The 19155-nt window shown below is 53.2% G+C and overlaps 1 protein-coding gene across 6 annotated transcripts in view; it reads right to left on the reverse strand.

The window, feature by feature from the left end:
* Agap1 (ArfGAP with GTPase domain, ankyrin repeat and PH domain 1) overlaps positions 1–19155 on the reverse strand; it is a 465820-nt gene that overhangs the window by 102889 nt on the left and 343776 nt on the right. For all 6 annotated transcript variants that reach the window (XM_070011454.1, XM_070011372.1, XM_070011299.1 and 3 more), the window contains one exon: positions 3369–3530. In XM_070011454.1, coding sequence (XP_069867555.1) covers positions 3369–3530 — 162 coding nt within the window. The remainder of the gene's footprint in view (positions 1–3368; positions 3531–19155) is intronic.

Here is a 19155-nt window from a genome sequence, read left to right on the forward strand (position 1 = left end):
GGAGAGTCAAGCAAGCTACCACGGTGGAACCCAAAAATATTTATGAAGATATGAAAAATATTTATGAAGATATGAAATTCTTTATACGTCTTATAATAATTCTTGTAAGTTCCTTGTAAGTCACAGGCTGCTTCTACGGTTATGAGATGCAGCCAATTCCCTTTAAATAGTAAATACAAGGAAACAGGGCTCTCTGTGAGCCTGATGGGGCACTTTCTGGCAGGGGACGTTGTGCTCACTAGTGGGCTTCCGCAGGGAAGGCCCAGGTGGGGTGGGGGAGCAGACCACTGGAGGAACTCTGCTGTTGTTGGTCAGGGCCGGGCTCAGTGGACAGTGTTTCTGGGTGGGGCGGCACAGATGCTAGCGATGCATACCTCTCGCTTGAGCTGGGAGCCCAGAAGCCTGTGTGGCAGCTGGCGATGACACGGAGGGCAGTGTGGGGGAGAGTGGACAGTGCACACCCCTCTCCCCCCTCCCCCAGAGGCTCTGGTCTATGGCATGTGTGGAAAGCCAGTGTCACCACTGCCAGATTTCCCCAGGGATGTGTGTAGACCATGTGGCCAGTGCTAGCTCCCAGCGTCAGCCTAGCTGTGGCCGAGGGACAGGCAGAGGAAGTGAGAGGGAGGGGAATCTTGGTGGCGAGGGCATTTTCCGGGCTCCCTGAATCTGCCATTGTGGCTGAACTGCCTGTGTCCCTCTTCCTCGAAGGCCATGGCTCCTGCTGGGGACACTCCCCCATCCCTGTCTACACTCCTCCCAGCTCTCTTCCACACCTGAGGCGCCCCAGAGCCTGTCCCCAAGGACTAGTGTGAGATGCGTCTGCCCTGACCTGGGACCCTGAGTTAGCTGATGTCACTATAATTTTGCTTTTCTTACTCTCAAGGGAGTTTGGAATCCAGGCATTCGTTATAACCAGGAAGCCATGACAGCCTTCCTCACAGACTTCTACAGAACCGCCCCATGTCCAACAGCGGCAGGAGGCTGTGCTGCAGGCAGGGCACAGGGCGTAACAGCAGCACCCTGAACGGGTGCAAGCCGGAAGTGAGTTCACACACACACACACACACACACACACATACACACACACACACACACACACACACACACACGATCCTCAAAGGGAAAACAGAGGCAATTGGTTTCAAATTCAAGGAGAGAATGTGCACTGGTGGCTCATGCCTGTCATCCTAGCTACTCAGGAGGCTGAGATCTGAGGATGACGGTTTAAAGCCAGCCCGGGCAGGAAAGTCTCTCTGTGAGACACTTATCTCCACTTAACCACCAGAAAACTGCAAGTGGTGCTGAGGCTCAAGTGGTAGAGCACTCGCCTTGAGCTGAAGAGCTCTGGGGCAACACCCAGACCCAGAGTTCTAGCCCCATGACTGACAACAATAAAAAAAAAAAAAGAATTAATCATCCTCAAGACTAAAAATATTGTGCCCCATTCAATCCAAAGTGATTTCCAGGACAGGACTTCAAAAATGTGAAAGCACGTGGTACAGTCTGAACTCCCAGCACTGGAGGCGCAAGTTCAAGGCCAGCTGCTGCGGCGTAGCGAGTACCTGTCGGCCAGCAGCAGCGAAAGAACTGCCTTAGAAATAATGAAAGCGCGTGCTCAGGAGTGACTCACTCACAGCACGGTAGGCTAACTTTCTCAGAGAACAATCCCGCGTGCCCCCGTTGTCACCGAGGGCTGCAGGAAGCCCCCTGGGGCCCTGCGCACAGAACTTCTAGGCATGCGTCACCCCTCAGTCAGCCCCGCGTCAGAGCCGGAGAGCCTCTGATCTGGCTGTTTCTGTGGGGGCCTTTGTGGTACGCGCCAGTACCCGCTGGTGCTCGGGGGCCTGTGCTGCTGCCAGGACCGACACTCCCCAACGGTGGGTGACGGGCCCTCGCCTGGGCACCCCCGATCACCCCCCTCCGCTCAGCATTTCAGGGGACCAATGTGCTAAACATCCACCTTGCAGGTCCTTCAACGTGCCCAGAGAAGACAGCAACAGGAGGGAGGAAGGAGGGCGTCCATGAGCCTGTTACCTTCCTACAGGAGGCTTGGGCACTGTTCTTACTAGGTTGTGCTTTTCATACAAAGTCGCTGGCAGGGCATACATGGAGGCACACATCCACAGAGCTCTCCCTTCTCCCTGTCCACGGCTGTGTAGCTCAGCGCCTGTGCCCTGCCCCTGGCTAGGCTCTGAGCCTGGGCCTCTGGGCGTCAGGGTGGCTGCGGCCCCTTGTGCTGACTGGTTTTTGGTTGGAGTCTCACCAATGCCTGGCACTGGAACCAAACCTCTCCCTACAGGAAGCGGGCGGTGGAGGACTCACAGCCGTTGTTTTCCACCGTGGTGAATACAAAGGACACCTCATTTATCATGGTGTGGGAGAACCAGTCTTCGCCGGCTAACCTTATGAGCAGGAGGAGGAATGGAAACAATGGCGGCCAGGGGAAGGACTTCCAGTCTCTCAAGGAGCTTCAAGCTCTGAGGGTCTGGACCCCAGTCTCCCCACGCAGCCTGGAACGCCATCCACCTCATGAACAACGGACGCCCTGCTCAGCGCCCACACGGGAAAGGCCACGCTCCCTAACCTGTGGTTGCGAACGCTCCAATTAGTGGCGTATTCAGAGAAAGTACTGCAGAATCTGAGAAAGAGAACTGAAGAGCCAAGCGTGGAGGCGCTGCGGAAGACGGTCTCAGCCACTGCCAGGCTCAGAAATAAGAAGTGCTGCCTTGTGACAAACGGGGGACGCGAACTCCCCTAAGCACGCCTGAGCCTTTCTGCGCATTATGGCTGTGTTCATTTCACCCTCCTGCCCAGTGGGCTGTGTGTGCACCTAAGTGCGTGCATCTCCACTGTGTCTGTGAGGTAATCACAAGAAGGGGCTTCACTTGCAGAAGTTGCTGCAGAAAGATGGCGTTGGGCTGTTGTGGAAGGCTGAGGACTCAGGAAGCCTGGATGTGACCCCAGGACGCAGAACCGCGGAGCGGTGTACCGCACCAACAATACACCGCACGGCTACTGCAAGAAGCCAGATGAGCCAGCCCGAGCGAGGACCTGGGAGGGGTGCTGAACCCTGGTCCCGCTTACCTGGGTGGGTGCTGTCACCCCGGGCAGCCTGGGCCGGGCGGGCCTGCAGGACTCGGTCAGGTGCATGATGGGAAGCAGTCTTACCAGCTAAGCAGTGACTGGACCAGGGTGAGGCCACAGCTGTGGTGGAGTCATCTGAGTGTTACAGGACTGTCTCCAGCCCGTGCTGAGAGGAATGCCTACGGTGGCCTACACGCCTGTGCCTGGTGATGATCCTAGGGGCATCTGAACGTGGGTCAGTGCTGTGCAGGGCGGGCGCTCACCCTGGAGCCGGGGGGACTCACCTTCAGCGGTGCCGGACAGCCCGTCGGCTTTGAAGTTGCTGGTGCTTTTCTTCCTCCGGTGCTTCTTTCTGTTGGCGTGGGGGGAAGGGGGCGGGTCGAGCTTCGGGCTGGTGCTGCTGGAGATGCTGGGGCTGGAGCACACGGAGTCGCCCAGGCCCGTGTCTGCCACCGCACCGGAAAAAGCAAGAGAATGCAAAGGTAAGCACAGGAAAAGCAGACTCAGCAAAAACACTCAAGCACCGCTCTGCCACCACACGCATGACAAGCGATCACCGGGCTGCTGGAGGGCAGGCCGGAGCCTCGGGCAGGAGCAGATCACGGCAAGAGGGCCAGGTGCCGCCTGCCAGGTAGACCAGATGGCTCCTGCCATCACCTCTGTCTAAGGAGAACTGAAAACTCCCTGCTTTGCATGACTGAAGTCCTGGTTACCTAGAAAAGCAAAGTGGTGAACTGATGCTTCCTGTTTCCTTTTCGTTTATCAGGAATCCATCAATACCATCTTCGGTGGGTTTGGTCCTGTGTGGGCACAGGACCAGGCCTGCCCGACACCCTCCTTCCGCTCTGCAGCTTTACATAGCACTGTGACACTGCATGAGAATGTAACTTCGTTTCCTTTTGTAATTAGGGAACTTGCAACTGAATTTGGAATCAATAAAGTAGACATTCGGTTGCTGATTCATTAAAGCTACTCACCAAAGCTTTAAAACATGACATATATGCTTCACTGGAAATAATACTCTCATGCACGCAAGGCAAGCGCTCTACCACTGAGCCACCTTCCCAGCCCTACTCTCTATTTATTATTTCTTTATATGTTTCTTGGCAGTACTGGGATTTGAACTCAGGGCCTCGGGATTGCTAGTCAGGTGTGTGCCACTTGAACTGTGCATGCCTCTAGTTCTTTTTTTTTTTGTTATTTTCCAAGTAAGGTCCTGTGTTTATGTCTGGGTGGACCATGATCCTCTGGCGTCCCATGGAGCTGGGATGACGGATGTGTGCCACCAGGCCCAGCTTTTTATTGGTAGGAGATTTGTGAACTTTTTGCCTTGGCTACCCTCAAGCCTCGATCCTCCTGATCTGCCTCCCGTGTAGGTGAGATTATAGACGTGAGCCACTGGCTTGCTTTTACTGCTTATTTTTATCTTTACCAAAGAGAAGGCCACATAATGCTAAGCTATCAGGAATGACTGGGGGGTTCCACCGGAAGGGCGCGTGGAGCATGTGTGCTCTGGGGGAGTGGCCTCCCACGTCTCCAGGTTCTTCACTGTGATTCAGCAGGCAGCGCCGCGGCACACCTGCCCAGCGACCGCCATGTCCTCTGGGTACCGGTCATGGCCACCGCCATCCAGGGTGCTGGGGAGCCAGAGAAATCCTCGTCAAGACCCCTGTGAGGGGCAGCGCTGCAGTGGCTGGACACCGCCATTACCCGGGGAGCCACCGCGGCTGGAAGTCTTGTACTCTGATGTCCTTGCTCTGGTGACTGGCTTGAGGCCCCCAGGGCCGGTCCACACGGGGCGTGCTCCGGCGGCCTCACGGAGCTCTGACCTGCCCGCCTGTTCATCTCACCCTCTGAATGGGAAGAAAACCAGGAGGCCGAGAGACCTGAGACAGGACTGTCCTCAGCCATGGCCGGGCCTGGCCTCCTGTCTCGATGGCGTGGAGGCTCTTTCAACATGGTGATGACGTGTTTGTTACCTCTGCCATTTATTTCTTTTTTCTGTCGGTTGGGGGGTTTGAACTCTGGGCCTGGGCGCTGTCCCTTAGCTCTTTAGCTTAAGGCGAGCACTCTACCACTTGAGTCCCAGCGTCATTTCTGGTTTTCTGGTGGTTTACTGGAGGTAAGAGTCTCATGGGACTTTTCTGCTTGGGCTGGCTTTGAATTGTGATCCTCAGATCTCAGCCTGCTGAGTAGCTAGGATTCCAGGTGTGAGCCTCTGGTGCCTGGATGCCATGTTTCTTTGTTTGACCATCACATCAGCTGCATGGACGCAGGACGTTGGTGTACCCTCTTTGCCAGAAGGATGCTCCATTTTATTTGAGTGAACTCTGAGAGCACTTACCCCTGAAGGCAGGAGATGACCTGCCTTCTGCTATGTCTCAGAAGAGAGCAATCAGCTTTGCCACTTAAGTTTGGAAACTACCCACACGTGCCTATGAGTCAGACCACTGTCCTGTATGCTTTCAACTGTCTGGAATCTACATTTGGGTAAAGATTAAAGGTCATGACTGAAGTCTCTTGACAGAAAGTAACTGACACTCACCCTACACTTACTGAGCATGCTCTGTGATCAGCTGCTGCCACAGAATAAAGAGTATTGGGTTCTATGAAAGAAACCCTGTCCCCATGAGCCAAAAGAAATGAACTCTTGTCTCCATGAGCCAATAGAAAGGAACCCTTGTCTCCACGAGCCATTTGAAATGAACTCTTGTCCCCATGAGCCAATAGAAATGAACTCCTGTCCCCTTGGCCAATAGAAAGGAACCTTTGTCCCATGAGCCAATAGAAATAAACTCGCTCCTATGAGTAGGATCAGAAGGACTAAAAATAACACCTGGTTTCTTGCTCAATGCATTCAAGAACAGACTGTTTTCCTTGGTCCCCACATCAGCACAGGGAACAACCAGGGACCCCTACAGCCAGCATGCCAATTGTGTGCCTGCACGGGGGGGGGGGGGCAGGGGGAGGGGGAGGGGAGGGAGGGGAGGCCTGACTGTACATCCACAGATAAGGATGGCCACGGGACTCCTCAGCACCCAGGGGCCAGAGACTAACCCCATGAGAAGATGAAAGGGCTACTGCTGAGCCAGCAGAGGCTTGGGGGAGGAGGGAGAGGAGGGGAGAAGAGGGGAGAGGAAAAGAGAGGGAGAGACATAGGGGTACAGCCAAGATGACACAGGATGTCATGTGGTAATAAAAGTACGGCGATCTCAACAATGCTGTGGGCAGCAAGGCTGGTATTCAGAAGTCTTGGGTGAGGTGGAGCCCTGGTCAGTCAGTGTCATGGTATCCCAGGACCCCCAGGTGGGCCCAGGTGATTATCCTTGCCCACTTAAGACTGGAGCTGAGGCGGAAGTGGCAGTGCCCACCTCGGCGTCCCGGTGCTGGGCGCTGGGGATGACAGCGGCACTGTGCCCAGCTCTCATATGCACTGGGCTGGGCTGGGGAACAGCACTGGAGCGAAGGCTTGGGCGAAGCTGGCAGGAACGGGCAGGGTTCACCAGTGCACACTGGCTGAGGACGAAGACGACAGCTGTAGCCGGATGATGGAGTGAGCCACAGGGAGGCCTGGCCGCGCACCGAGAACGCCATGGTGGCGGGAAATTATGGTGAGGGCCAAGGGAGACGGGAGGTGGAGGGAGGCCCACACAATGGCCTGGGGTGGCGGCCGGGCAGGGTACGGCCTTGTGGCGGGGGCAGCTGGTTACCTGGGTTCTGCACTGGGGGCGGGGGGAGAGGGGGATGTATGCACTGTTCTGTACTAGGGTATAGTAATACCTGGCTCTGGCTCGCTCTCAGATTGCAAGACTCCCCAGAAACGAGTCTAAAACATGAGCAGCCCCAGCAGGTGGGTGTCCATTCCACATGTCCCAACTGCCCCGTACAGACACAAGGGCCAGCCGTGGGCTCCGGCTCTTAGGAAGAACGCATTTCATTTTGTATCAATTACCAGCAGCGGGACAGCCACTGACGGCATTAAACGTGGGAAGGGCGAAGCGGAGAGAGGCAAGGCCTGCCAGATTAAAAAAGCAGGTGTGTCATTATTCCTCGTCTGAAGAGGCTCTGCCGCCGAGACTCAGGATCTGGGATGGACCGGGCCACGCTCTGCACTCAGCGTCAGCCATTAGTTCTTCCCAATCAGGCATCAATGTTCAACGTACACCCCCAAAAATATATAAGAGGAGCAATAATGAACACAATCTGCAGTCTCTCTGAGCTTCGGTAGGTGAAGTATGAGTCAAAGAAGCATTTTCACTTTTCACGGGGAGAGCTGACAAGCATGACTTGAGGGAGAATAAAATAACATTCTGCTCACATAAATATCAAGCAGCCCGCTCGAGACGGATGGGCCAGGAATGTATTCTTAGCTATCATTCCGGCAGACAGGCCCAAGGACACTCATAACTTATTTTACAATCATTTAGTTTCAGCTCAAGTGGAAAACGTGACAACTTATCTCTGCTGACAAGATGCCATATCGAACCTTACAATTAACTCTCCTCCGATTATCTGCCCAGCCGATCATTAGCTGGGCCGTTCTTTGATGAACTGTTGCCACGCTCTGGCCTCGGTGAGCCATCACCAGGTGCGCTGAGAGGTCTCTCCTCTCGGGGGTGAGTCACATGCTGGGCTCCACCTTCCGGTTCTTAGGGCCCTGCTGCTCCCCAGGGGCTCAGGCTGTATTTGTTGCAGAGGGTGATGAGTGGGGGCCTTGAACACGGAAGAGCCACCAGTGCGGGGACTCCTGCCGCCGTCATCAGACCTCCAGATCGCACATCTCCAGTCCCACCCATGTCAGACAGGGCCTCCAGGGGCCCTGGATCTTCTCCTCCTGAGGACTTTCTCTGGCCACCCCTCCTCAGGGGTGTGGATTGGGGAAGGACATCAAGACCATGTTCCCAGGAGTCATTGCTCGATGGAGGTGTGGCTGACAGCTCTTGATGGATTGGCTGGCTACTGACTTTCTACAAAATGCTTTACCCTGTGCGTTGCCAAGAAGTACGCAACTGCAGGAACAAAAAGGGAAAGACAGACAACAGGAGTGAAAAGAGGAAAAGAGGAAAGGAGGGAAGGAGGGAGAGAGGGAAGGAGGGAGGGAGGGAGGGAGGGAGGGAGGGAGGGAGGGAAGGAGGGGAGGGAAGGAAGGAGGGAGAGAAGGAGGGAGGGAGGGAAGGAGGGAAGGAGGGAGGGAGGGAAGGAGGGAAGGGAGGGAGGGAGGGAGGGAAGAAGGAAAGGAGGGCTCACGAGAGGAGCACGGGTCCTTCCTACTCCCACCTGGACCTTTTTCTTTTTTGGGTTACTGAAGAAGCCTGAATTATCAAAGACAGGGACAATGGGGGGGGGGGGAAGTGGGAACCCGTGGAGGACCAAGGGCTTCCATGAGCACCGGAGGAAGTCATTGTGGGAACTGGAAAATTAAAGCGGACTTGCTTTGATCCAAGGCCAACAAGAGGAAGGTAATTTGGATCTTTAATAAGGGCTCTGTTCCGTGTGAAGCTAGCTCAGAGAGATGTGGAGGCTGGTAAATAAAGCAGAGGCCACCTTTGCCATCGGAGGAAAGCACAACATCCCGGGGCCCTGCTGAAAGGTGAGTGTGAAGTGAAGTTCAAACCGGCCCCGTGCACACTGCTTTTGAGCGAGCTTTCCGCGGGAGGAGGCGGACTTCATTCCCATCTCTGAAGATGTTTCAGACACTGGCATTATTGTGCGCTTCCCTTTGCTGCTCACACAGGGGTACACAATGTCAGAAGGGGCAGCAGGGGCACGGCGGGGGGCCGAGGAAGATGACAGGTGTTGGGAGAAAGGAAAAGACAACACAGCGCTAGACTGAGTTCTAAAAATGGGGAGGAAAGGCATACAATAGGAGGGGCCAGAGCTGAGAAAAACACGGGGGAGAAGAATTTCCTTCCTGGGCCGTGTTCAATTTACACCAAGAAATCTCTACGAATTAAGCCAAATCAGTGGGGATTTAGGAACTCTGCTCTTCATTGAGATGTAACTCTTCATTACCGACCTGTGCTTATAAGGCCTTTTGTAATTTAAAAAAATGCAAGTTCTGGTAAATAAATAGAGGTTCCCTGCTTCTGTGCTGAGGTAATGTAAAAAAACACAACACAACCATGTCACGGTGGGCGGGCTGCGGACCTGGGGTGTGCTAAATGCTACTGACTTGCTACTGACTCGCTTTAGTCAGATGAAGTGTATGTTATGCGAATCTCATCCAATAAAACTGTTTCTATTAAAAAAAGAAGAGCAAAACAAGGTATAGACCACTGTATGAATACTACTGTGTGCTTAAATAAGGAGGGGAAGAAATCGCCACTACCCAGTCAAAATGAGTGGGAAAGGGGGAGAGGTCGGGGAGACTGAGAGACCAAGGCAAGAATTGAGCCGAAAGGCTGAGCGGGCTTGGGGGTGGAGGACGTGGCGGCCTAGGCTCCGGCCATCACCAGACTCAATACACAAAGGCAGGCAGATGTGGGACCCTGGTCTGGTGCTTCTGTGAGAGCCCCCAGTCCCCGCCTGCCGCCTCTTCTCATGACAGAGCCCATGTCAGGCAGCTGGGCTCCGTTCCCTTCGCCCCAGGCTCCCTTGGCCCCCGTGGGTTTCCAGTGGCTCTTCCTCCTTGCCTATCACCACTGCTTTCAGCAAGGCACCTGTGAGGCAAAGCCAGCCTCCCTGTTAGGGGAGGAGCGGGGAGGACTGGGGTGTGGCCAGAGGCAGACATCTGGAGGGAGCCGGGGCAGGTGCTCTTGAGCAGGCACGTCGGGGCTCGATATTCCAGGGCCAAAAAATCAGCCTGTTCTCTAGCTGATTTTCCCCTGGAGGCAAGCTTGCACCAAGTTTAAATTAATCTGGTGTGCTCTGAAAAACGCAAAGTAGTCCTGTTAGGCGGAAATGAAATCATCTCAAGAGACTCCTGCTTCTCTCTCTCCAGATTTATCTCTTTTATTCCCCCCCACAATCAGCCACAGCCATTTCTCAAGTTTGGTGCTTGCAGCTGCTAAATTACTAAGGGATTCTGTTTCCTGTGGAGGGCTGCGTGGGCCAAACAGGCTGGGAAGAAACTGAGCATATCTAACAGAAAATTCCAGAAGTTAATTAGATGTACGGTTGCTCTTTGGTAACATATATTTCCTGCTTTCGGAGGCTTGGCTCAGCTAAGAGGTAGGTGGGGTCCTGTCCGGGACAGGAAGGGCTGCTTTAGCTGGCCGTCCATGTGGGGTTTCTCCAAGGTCCTGAAGATGTTTGGGTCTCCACTCTGTTAAGTATGGAAATTCGCCCAACCTGGCTCTCAATCTGTCACATGGCTTGGAGAAGCAGGTGGTGGCGTCCTCAGCTCTAAGCAAACCTGCCATACAGAAGCCGGGCTTGAAAGGGAGGTAATTTGGTTGTGACATATCTTCCCATGGGCCCAGGGTTAAATGTCATAGGAGAGTAAGTAATGGGATTCATTTTTCTTTTTTTTTAGATCTGAAAGTGCCTTGCTTGGCATTGTTATTTCCTCTATGCTCAGACAGATTTCAGGTTTTTGACCATAAATCAACACTTCTGTATATTTTCAATATTTGGAGCAGTTTTCAAGCTCTGGGCTCCAGCAGATAAGCATTTGAGGGACTCTGCATGTGGGCTGCTAAATGACTTCCTGGATTTCTGTGCTTCAACCTCCAGACATGCGAGAGCCAAGTTTAAACCATCACCGAACATGGCTGCAAGGAACGGAGCCCGGCCTGGCCCTGGCTGTGTGGCCCTGCAGGTCACCTCTCCCAGCTCAAGTTCCTCCCGCGTGCAGCAGGCCCACAGCTCCCTGCGCACCTGCTCCTGACCCGCTTGGCCCCACACCTGCTCCTGACCTGCCTTGGCCAGGATGGTATCCATCCAAGAAGATGTAGTGTCCTAGGGCCCTGTGCCATGTGTCCAGTGTGGTGCCAGCCAGACAGCTGGACAGACAACCTGAAAGACCAGAAGAAAACGACCGGACTCCTGGCCTGGAGATCGGACTCCAAGAGAAGGGTGTGGTGCACAGCAGAGCTAAGCACAGGCGTGGTGGGGTCCGTGTGTGTGTGTGTGTGTGTGTGTGTGTGTGTGTGTGTGCACGTGTGTGCGCATGCATGTATGTGTGTGTGTGTGTGTGTGTGTGGTCACGGGCACACTATGACCTCCCATTGTCCCAAGACCACACATACCCACTGCCAAGGGTGAGCCACGCCTTCCCAGCAATCACCCAGTGAAGTTAAATTAATGACTTCTGTGCAGAACTGAACCAGGTCAGAGGGGACACCTAAGGGGAAGTTTTGTGACTACACAGGGGATCTTGGGAAATCTATTTTTAGACGGGTCACCATTAAAGCTGTTGAGCCACATGGAGGGGCTGGAGACAAAACTCCTCAGTTCCTGTGGGGCGGGGGGCTCAGGCCCTTCCCAACACGGCCCCTCCACCGTAGCCCTTGTGAGACACTGTCTGTTTCCCCCAGGGGTAGTGTACCCCTCCCCCCTACCTTTCTTGGGACTACACCAGAGTTTGAACCCAGGGCCTCACACTCATTCAGCTTGCAGTTACTCTACCATTTGAGCTATGCCTCTGGCTCAGCTTTTTTTCCCTCCTGATGGTCAGTTACTTTGAAGATGAAGTCCTTTGGGCATTTCTGCCTGGGCTGGCTTCTGGATCTGTCTCTTGAATGGCTGGGACTATAGTGAGAGCTATGGCATGCAGCTCCCCCTCTTCCTCCTCCTCCTTCTTCTTTTTCTTTAGGTCTCACCGGCACTCAGAAGGCACCAAGCGCAGAACAGGTGCTCAGTAAAAAGGCTGCGCCATGCAGCACAAAGAACTAAATATGAATAAAGTCTTTAAACACAGGAGAAAACAGATACACGGTACCCCCCATGTCCAGACTGTGAGACTAAGGGGTTCAGGCTGTTATTTAACGAATGTTTACAGTAAGTCTGAGCCTTTGGAGACTAAATTACCAATGTATTATGATGATAAATTATCTCTTCTCTTCCGTGGGGCATTTTGCATACCTCTTTGCTATGTTTAAAGACATCAGTTTCTTTTCTTTTTTCTCTTAAAATAAATACAGTGCTAATTTGCAAACTCTAGCCCCCTCTCTTCAGACTACTCACAGAAACACTCTGTGAACGTCTGAAATACTATTTGGAAGCCACCTGTGTGTTTCCATCACTCTGTGTGGGGGAGGGGCTGGGTCATGAAAAAGGGCGTTGCCGTCCCCCAGCCGGTGTGGAAGGTGGGCGTGGCATCTCTGGGTCAGGTGCCCAGCCCGGGGAAAGAGGCCTCTGCCCTGCCCTTCTGCCAGCCACACCTGCACAGGGACCATCACCCCAGGCAAAGGCTGGGGCTACTAGTGGACTTCCATCTACCCCAATAACGGGCCTGTTTTGAAGGGTTTGGCTCCACCTTGAGCACAGCGCCCCCAGCTGCAGCTCCAGGAAAAGGGAGTGCCAAGCGCCCAGGACCGAGACCACACCCATAAACAGGAACATGTGCAAAAACCACGGGCATGCACGCCAGTAGTGCCCTGCCCCGCTCAGTCAGACACCATTCTCAGTCCTAGGAAGACACGGATGGAAGGAGTTGCAGTATTAAAATGCCACAATAGTGACAGATGCCTGAAACCGCAACCCTTGACGCCAAGGCAGAAGGCTCACACGTTTGAGGCTGACCTCTGCGAGACAGTAACACCTCGTCTCAAGAAGAGCGGCAAGCAAAACAAAAACCAGAAAAATTTAATTGCAAAGCCCTTATAGACTACCACCATCCTGATTTCCACGCCTCTGAATGATGCCCAAACAACAGGAACAATACATACTTGCCAAAATTTGAATCAACAGCTACCTTTCTTAACAGTAGAGTCCCTTTTTCCCTTCTGGCTGGTACTAGGTAATAAACTGCTTTTCTGCTCACTCAGCTTGATTTAGGCAGGTCCTCTACCATTTGAAACAGGCCTCTAGATCTCATGGATTTTAACAGCCTCCTGAGCAGCTAGGATTACAGGCATCAGTGACCAGGGCTGGGCTAGGATAAATGGTTCTGATTTTTTTAAAAGTTATATTTAAAAAGCCCCAAACATATATATGAGATAACTTCAGCCGGGCATAGTGGTTCACACCTGCATTCCTAGCTAATCAGGAGGCTGAGATATAAGGATCGTGGTTCAAAGCCAGCCCAGGCAGGGAAAGTCCGTGAGACTCTTATCTCTAATAAACCACTCAGAAAACTGGAAGTGGCGCTGTGGCTCAAATGGTAGAACACTGGCCTTGAGCTGAACAGCTGAGAGACAGTGCCCAGGCCGAGTTCAGGCCACATGACCAACAACAACAACAAAACAACAACAAATAAAAATATGAGATAACTTCTTTGCCAAGCCCTGAGGAGAACAGGCTTTCTCCTGGTTTCAGATATTTGCCATGCTGCTACTGGAGGATGACCGTGCTATACAGTCCACATTGATGCTGATGCCGACCTCTGACCTCTGTCTGGCAAGCAGGCCTCGCGGGCCTATCCAGGTCCTGACTGGCGGGCGGCCACAGCCACAGCCCGTGAGCTGTAGGGCATGAATGCAGGCTGCCTCATGGCTGCTGGAGCCGGCGTGCGCATTTTGAATGACGCCATGAGGCTGATGGCCTCACCCTTGCTTTGGACAGCGCTGCTTTCCAACAACATCCAAGTAATCCCCGCTCCCCTGTCTGCAGGAGGTGGGTGGCAGGAGGTGCGCAAGCCGGAGGGCACAGAAGTGGGTCACAGTGGACGGCTTGTCTCCACGCTGCAGCTGACACGTGGTCAGCGCTGAGGAGTGGTGTGCACCTGCCCCGTCCTGTGGGGCCGGTACGGTGGGATGCATCTGAAGTCCAGGACTCATCGTTCAGGAAGGAGATGGTTTACTTTGAAGGAGACTTCTGTGGGTGGCCCCCGGGAGAAGGGAGGGTGCCTGGGTGACATCGCTGGACCAGCCGGTGCCAACTCAGGTTCTTGGTGTAGCAGTGAACACACAATCCCCACAACTCCTCCCACCTGGAAATCACTTCCAAAAGCATGAAGTATATACTGAGTAATTCTGATTCTAGAAGCTCTGGGCAAGACAAAGGTTTCACAGAAATGGGCTTTTGGATTTTTTGTGTTTACGTCAGTGGATCTCAGGAGGACCCACAGCTCTGTCAATAACCATGGGGGGGGAGGGGCGTGACTCCTGGACAGTTTGTACTGCGACGAATGTTCAGCTTGCGCTGAGCAACGGTCCCCACCAGAGACACGTGACTAGCTTCAAAACTGCAGGCCAAAACACTTCCTTTGCTGAAGTCCTTCTAAAGGATGGCCTTTAAAAACAGTGCAGTAATACTGCGGCCAGAAATCCGATTTTAATCTCTAGAATCCTCAATGATGTTTATAGACTGAGATTAGGATTCTGGGTATAGCTCAGTGGTAGATCTCTTAGCAAGTAGAAGGCTTTGGGTTCAATTTCTAGCACAACAGGAAAAAGTATTAGTCTTATTCTTTAACAAACAAAACCCACTGAAATAAATTGCTCCACTAAGGCCTATCTTATTTATTTCTACCAGTTCTGGAATGTGGGTTTTGTTGAAAGTGTCCACAGATCTTGGGTTAGACTTGCCTGGAGTTTAAGTATTTTCTTCCTCATGGCTAAAATTTTGTCAATATGGTTCAGTCAGATACTACGGCTGGTCTTCAGGGGAAGATTGCTTTAAAGTAAAATGAAAGATAAGATTGTGTTCCAAAACATAATAACAGACATTTTTCTTTTTCCTTAAGCAAAGCCGCAGCCCCCTGTGGCTGAGGGAAGGGTCAGGAGGGGGCCGCAGAAGAGGGCTCAGCAATCACCATCCATCAAAGAAGCCCTCGTTCTCCCTCCTCCCCAGCTGCTGCCTTTGATTCCCACCCTGGGGACGGGTGAGGTTAAAAGCAACGACTCCCCACCAGCCTCCCTGGCCCACAGGGCTCCTCCCTGTGGCCGGCCATTCCTGGGGATGCAACTCTGTCCCTCCTGCCCAGCCGGCACCGGGCTTCCGGCTAGACTGTTATAACTTCCTCTTGCTCCGCTCTTGCTCCGCTCGTCTCTGGGGTCTCGTGGCTAGCAGCTGGAGTGGCCTGGCTGAGCTGCGGGAGCCTGTCCTGGCGGAGAAATGCTATCCCCGGGGTGGGGGTGGGGGGATCCAGGCAGAAGACAGGGAGGAGCTTCTGATCCTGTATTAACCTGGGCGTGCTGGGCCTCAGCTCAGCCCGGACCCTCACATTCGCCCCACTCTCCGTTCTCAGCACAGACTTTGACCTAGCCTACTGGCTAAACAGCCAACCCCCTCTCCACTTGCTGGCAGCCCAGGGTTCCAGGGAGACATTCCACTGCCACGTCCAGGGGCCTTCCCTCCTCCTGCCCGGGTCACGGAATTCAGCCAGCTAATTCTACAGCTCAGCGACATTTCTTCCCGGGAGCTTTACATTCGTGTGGACCAGGACTGGGACCTGTGGCACATGGCTGCGCGAGCAAGGGGTCAGCAGAGTCCTCACACCAAGGACACGCCGTGTGACGGGCTCACTGGTCCCTGCTGTTCTTTTAAGAGGGACAGTGGAGGCTGGACAGACCATGCTGATGTTGACGAAAAAGCCCAGGGCTCACAGGCTTCCTACGCACAGTGGGCACAAGTGGAGCCCAGGAGGCACATCCACACAGCCTGGCAGGCCTAGAGGGCCGAGGCAGATCTGTGCAGATGTGAAGAATAAGCCGGTGGTGGATGGGGGGGGGGAATGGCAGAGGGACGGGCAGCCCCCTTGGCTGGTGAGCTACACCCTCATGTCCTACAGGCACAACAGGAAGACGCTATTGGGGCTTGACTCTTTTTGATGGCACATCATTTGGTAGTGTATAAAAACAAACCTAGCCAGGGTTCACGCCTGCGATCCTTGCTACTCAAGAGGCTGAGGTACGAGGATCCATGTTTGAAGCCAATTTGGGCAGCGGAGTCCACTAGATTCCAATTCATCTCTATTGAACACCCAAACGCCAGAAGTAGAGCTGTGACACTGGCCTTGAGTGCAAAGGTGAAAGGTCAATACCCAGGCCCTAAGTTCAAGCCCTGTTACCAGCACCCAAGCCCGAACCCAAACCCAACAAGCAAACCATCAACAAAAAAGCCCACCACAGCCTCGGTACTTAAGCCAAGCTGGCTGCCGAGAGGAGGCGCGGGCCAGTGCGGGCTCCAACGCATTCCTTGTCCAGGCTGACGTTTAGACTCACTACAAATGGTTATAACGTGCTCAATGCAAAGACGTGCAGGTGTGGGTGCTTCACGCTCCCCATGTTCTGCCTTCCACAGGCCCAACAAGCGTGAGAAACCTCTCCAACTGTGAGTCAAACAAGCCTCTCTTCCTTGTAAGTTGGTTTTGTTAGGGTATTTTATCATAGTGTCCCCTCACACAGAGAGGTTACCAAACACAGCACGTGCAAAGGCCCTGGGGTGAAAGGTGCAGGGGTCACACAGGGAACCCACCGCACGCCCACTGCACGGGGCAGCAACACCTGGATTTACACCGACACCTTTCCATGGCGCTATACAGGAAGCACATTCGAATGACATTCCCTTGGAGGAGTTTACCAGCTGCCAACCTATTTGGTACCTAGCCAAAGAGGCCATCTCCAGCCTGGGGACTGTTTCCAGATACGGAAGAATTTTAACACCTTACTACTTATTTCCTTTTTGGTAGTATGGGGCTTGAGTTCGGGGTCCTGTACTTCTTAGGGAGGTGCTCATGGACCAAGTCCTCCTGTTCTGTTTCCTGCTGAGGCTGAGATAACAGGTATGTGTGCCCACACTCTGCTACTGAGAAAGGGGCGTTTCCTGAATTTTTTGCCTAGGCTGGCTTCCCAGCTCCAGCCTGTGGAGTAACCAGGATTACAGGCATGAGCCATGCACTCGGCTTATAGTTACTCTAATAGAGAAAAGCTTAATGTACTACTAGGTTTATGGAAAAGGCCATTATCAGAGTCTAGCTCTCTCACATATACAAACGGGAAGAGTATGAATCTCTACAATTATCAGTGTTGTACAGGACAGAATTAAAACAAAAAATGTATCAAAATGAGCACAGAGATGGGAGGCGGCAAATGGGGGAACATTGGGAGGGGTGGTGCCGAGAGAAGCCCTGCACTCCTGATCTGACTATGGAATTGTCACTGTGTGAACAACCACTTACACAATGACAATGAAAGCGTTTAAAGGCAGACAGACAGGCACAGGTGGCTCCCGCCTGTCATCCTAGCTACTCAGGAGGCTGAGACCTGAGGGTCCCGGGTTGAAGCCAGTCAGTGCAGGGAACTCTTTTTTTTTTTTTTTTTTTGGTCCGGTCATGGGGCCTGAACTCTGGGCCTGGGCGCTGTCCCTCAGCTCTTCAGCTCAAGGCTAGCGCTCTACCACTTGAGCCACAGCACCACTTCCGGCTTTTTTTTTTCTTATGTGGTATTGGGGAATCGAACCCAGGGCCTCATGCATGCAAGGCAAGTGCTCTATCCCTGAGCCACCTTCCCAGCCCATCTGTGGAACTCTTATCTTCAATTAGCCACCAAAACACTGGAAGTGGAGCTGTGGCTCAAGTGGTAGAGTGCCAGCCCTGAGAACAAAAGGCTAAGGGACAGTTCCCAGGCCAAGTTCAAGGCCTGATCCCAGCTTACATACACACACAAAAACCCAAAACCAAAGGGTTGCTTGCGTTTGAAATTTTCCCAAGATAGGGGAAATGCAAGGGTAGTAACACTCAGCAGCAGATTCGCTCGTCAGAAGGCGCAAGCCACTCCTGTGCTGGGCGGTAAGGTGGGCCGTGGGCCCGAGGCGGCACCGAGTTCTAGCCACTGGGAGTCGCGCCCTGCACACCAGCTTGGGAACCACACACACTTCTGAAGAGGACTGAACTTCAAAAATGAAAGAATAGTGCAATTACCAAACTTGGAAGGAGCGTTAGATAAAACGACAAATAACGCGTTCTATTGTCAGCGGCCCTAGAATGCAGGGGTCAAAGGTGGGCACTGGCTGCCGAGGATGGTAGCGCCCACTGTGTTTTCCGGAATGCGGTTTTTCTAAGAGGGGACGTCTTCCTACAGCCACGATCTGCCCCGCTGTCTCTGACTGCAGCGGCCTTCCGATACATGACCCGGGGTGCCCCCCTCCCCCCTCCCCGACTTCAACTTCCTTGTGCCACACCAGAAGGCACGCCCGAGGATGTCTTCTCTTGAGCAGGCTCTCTGGAGGATGGATGGTGCAGGAGCAAGCACCAGGCGCTCTGGAGGGCTCCCCAGGAGGCGAGCGGCGCGGCCACGTTTGCTTTGGGCATGGTGAATACCATCAAGGAGAACATTTGTTTTTGAGGCTCACTGTGTGCCTGCGTTTCCAGCTCTGTGCTATAGAAGAACTGGTTCTAAACAAGAATGCTCACCCCAGTTAACTGCAGAAGAGTTCAAGCTGGGCGCTGGTGGCTCACACCTGTAATCCCAGCTACTAGGGAGGCCGAGATCTGAGGATCCCAATTCAAAGCTAGGCCGGGCAGGCAAGTCCATGAGACTCTTCAATTAGCTACCAAACGAAGCAGGAGTGAAGCTGTGCTCCGGTGGTAGAGCGCTAGGCTTGAGCCAGGAAGCTCGGGGACAGTGCTGAGACCCAGAGCCTAAGCCCCAGTACCAGCACCAAGAAAACCAAACCGCAAAACTGTGGAGTACAGCGAAAGACTATTTACTGATAAACACTGAAACATTACATGCGGACCTGAGGAGACGGTGGGGACGCGGTTACACTCGACAAGCGCCTTGGAGAGGAGCTCCCGCACCCGAGCCGCAGTCTTCAGTTACAACCACATGAAGTGACCAGGGGTGACAGTCATATGATGTGTTTATCGGAAGTGTCAAGTCCTCCCATAAGTCAGTATTTTGAATGCAATTATAACTGTTTTCCTGCAGATAAGTCACACATATAAACACTGCCAGGCAAATGTAGTAAGATTTAAAAAATCCCACTGCAGAAATAATGTCTCAATTAAAATAGCATTTATAACTA

The sequence above is a fragment of the Dipodomys merriami genome, unplaced genomic scaffold (genome assembly GCF_024711535.1).
Source record: "Dipodomys merriami isolate MVZ:Mamm:240054 unplaced genomic scaffold, mDipMer1.0.p SCAF_1, whole genome shotgun sequence".
NCBI classification, from domain to species: Eukaryota; Metazoa; Chordata; class Mammalia; order Rodentia; family Heteromyidae; genus Dipodomys; species Dipodomys merriami.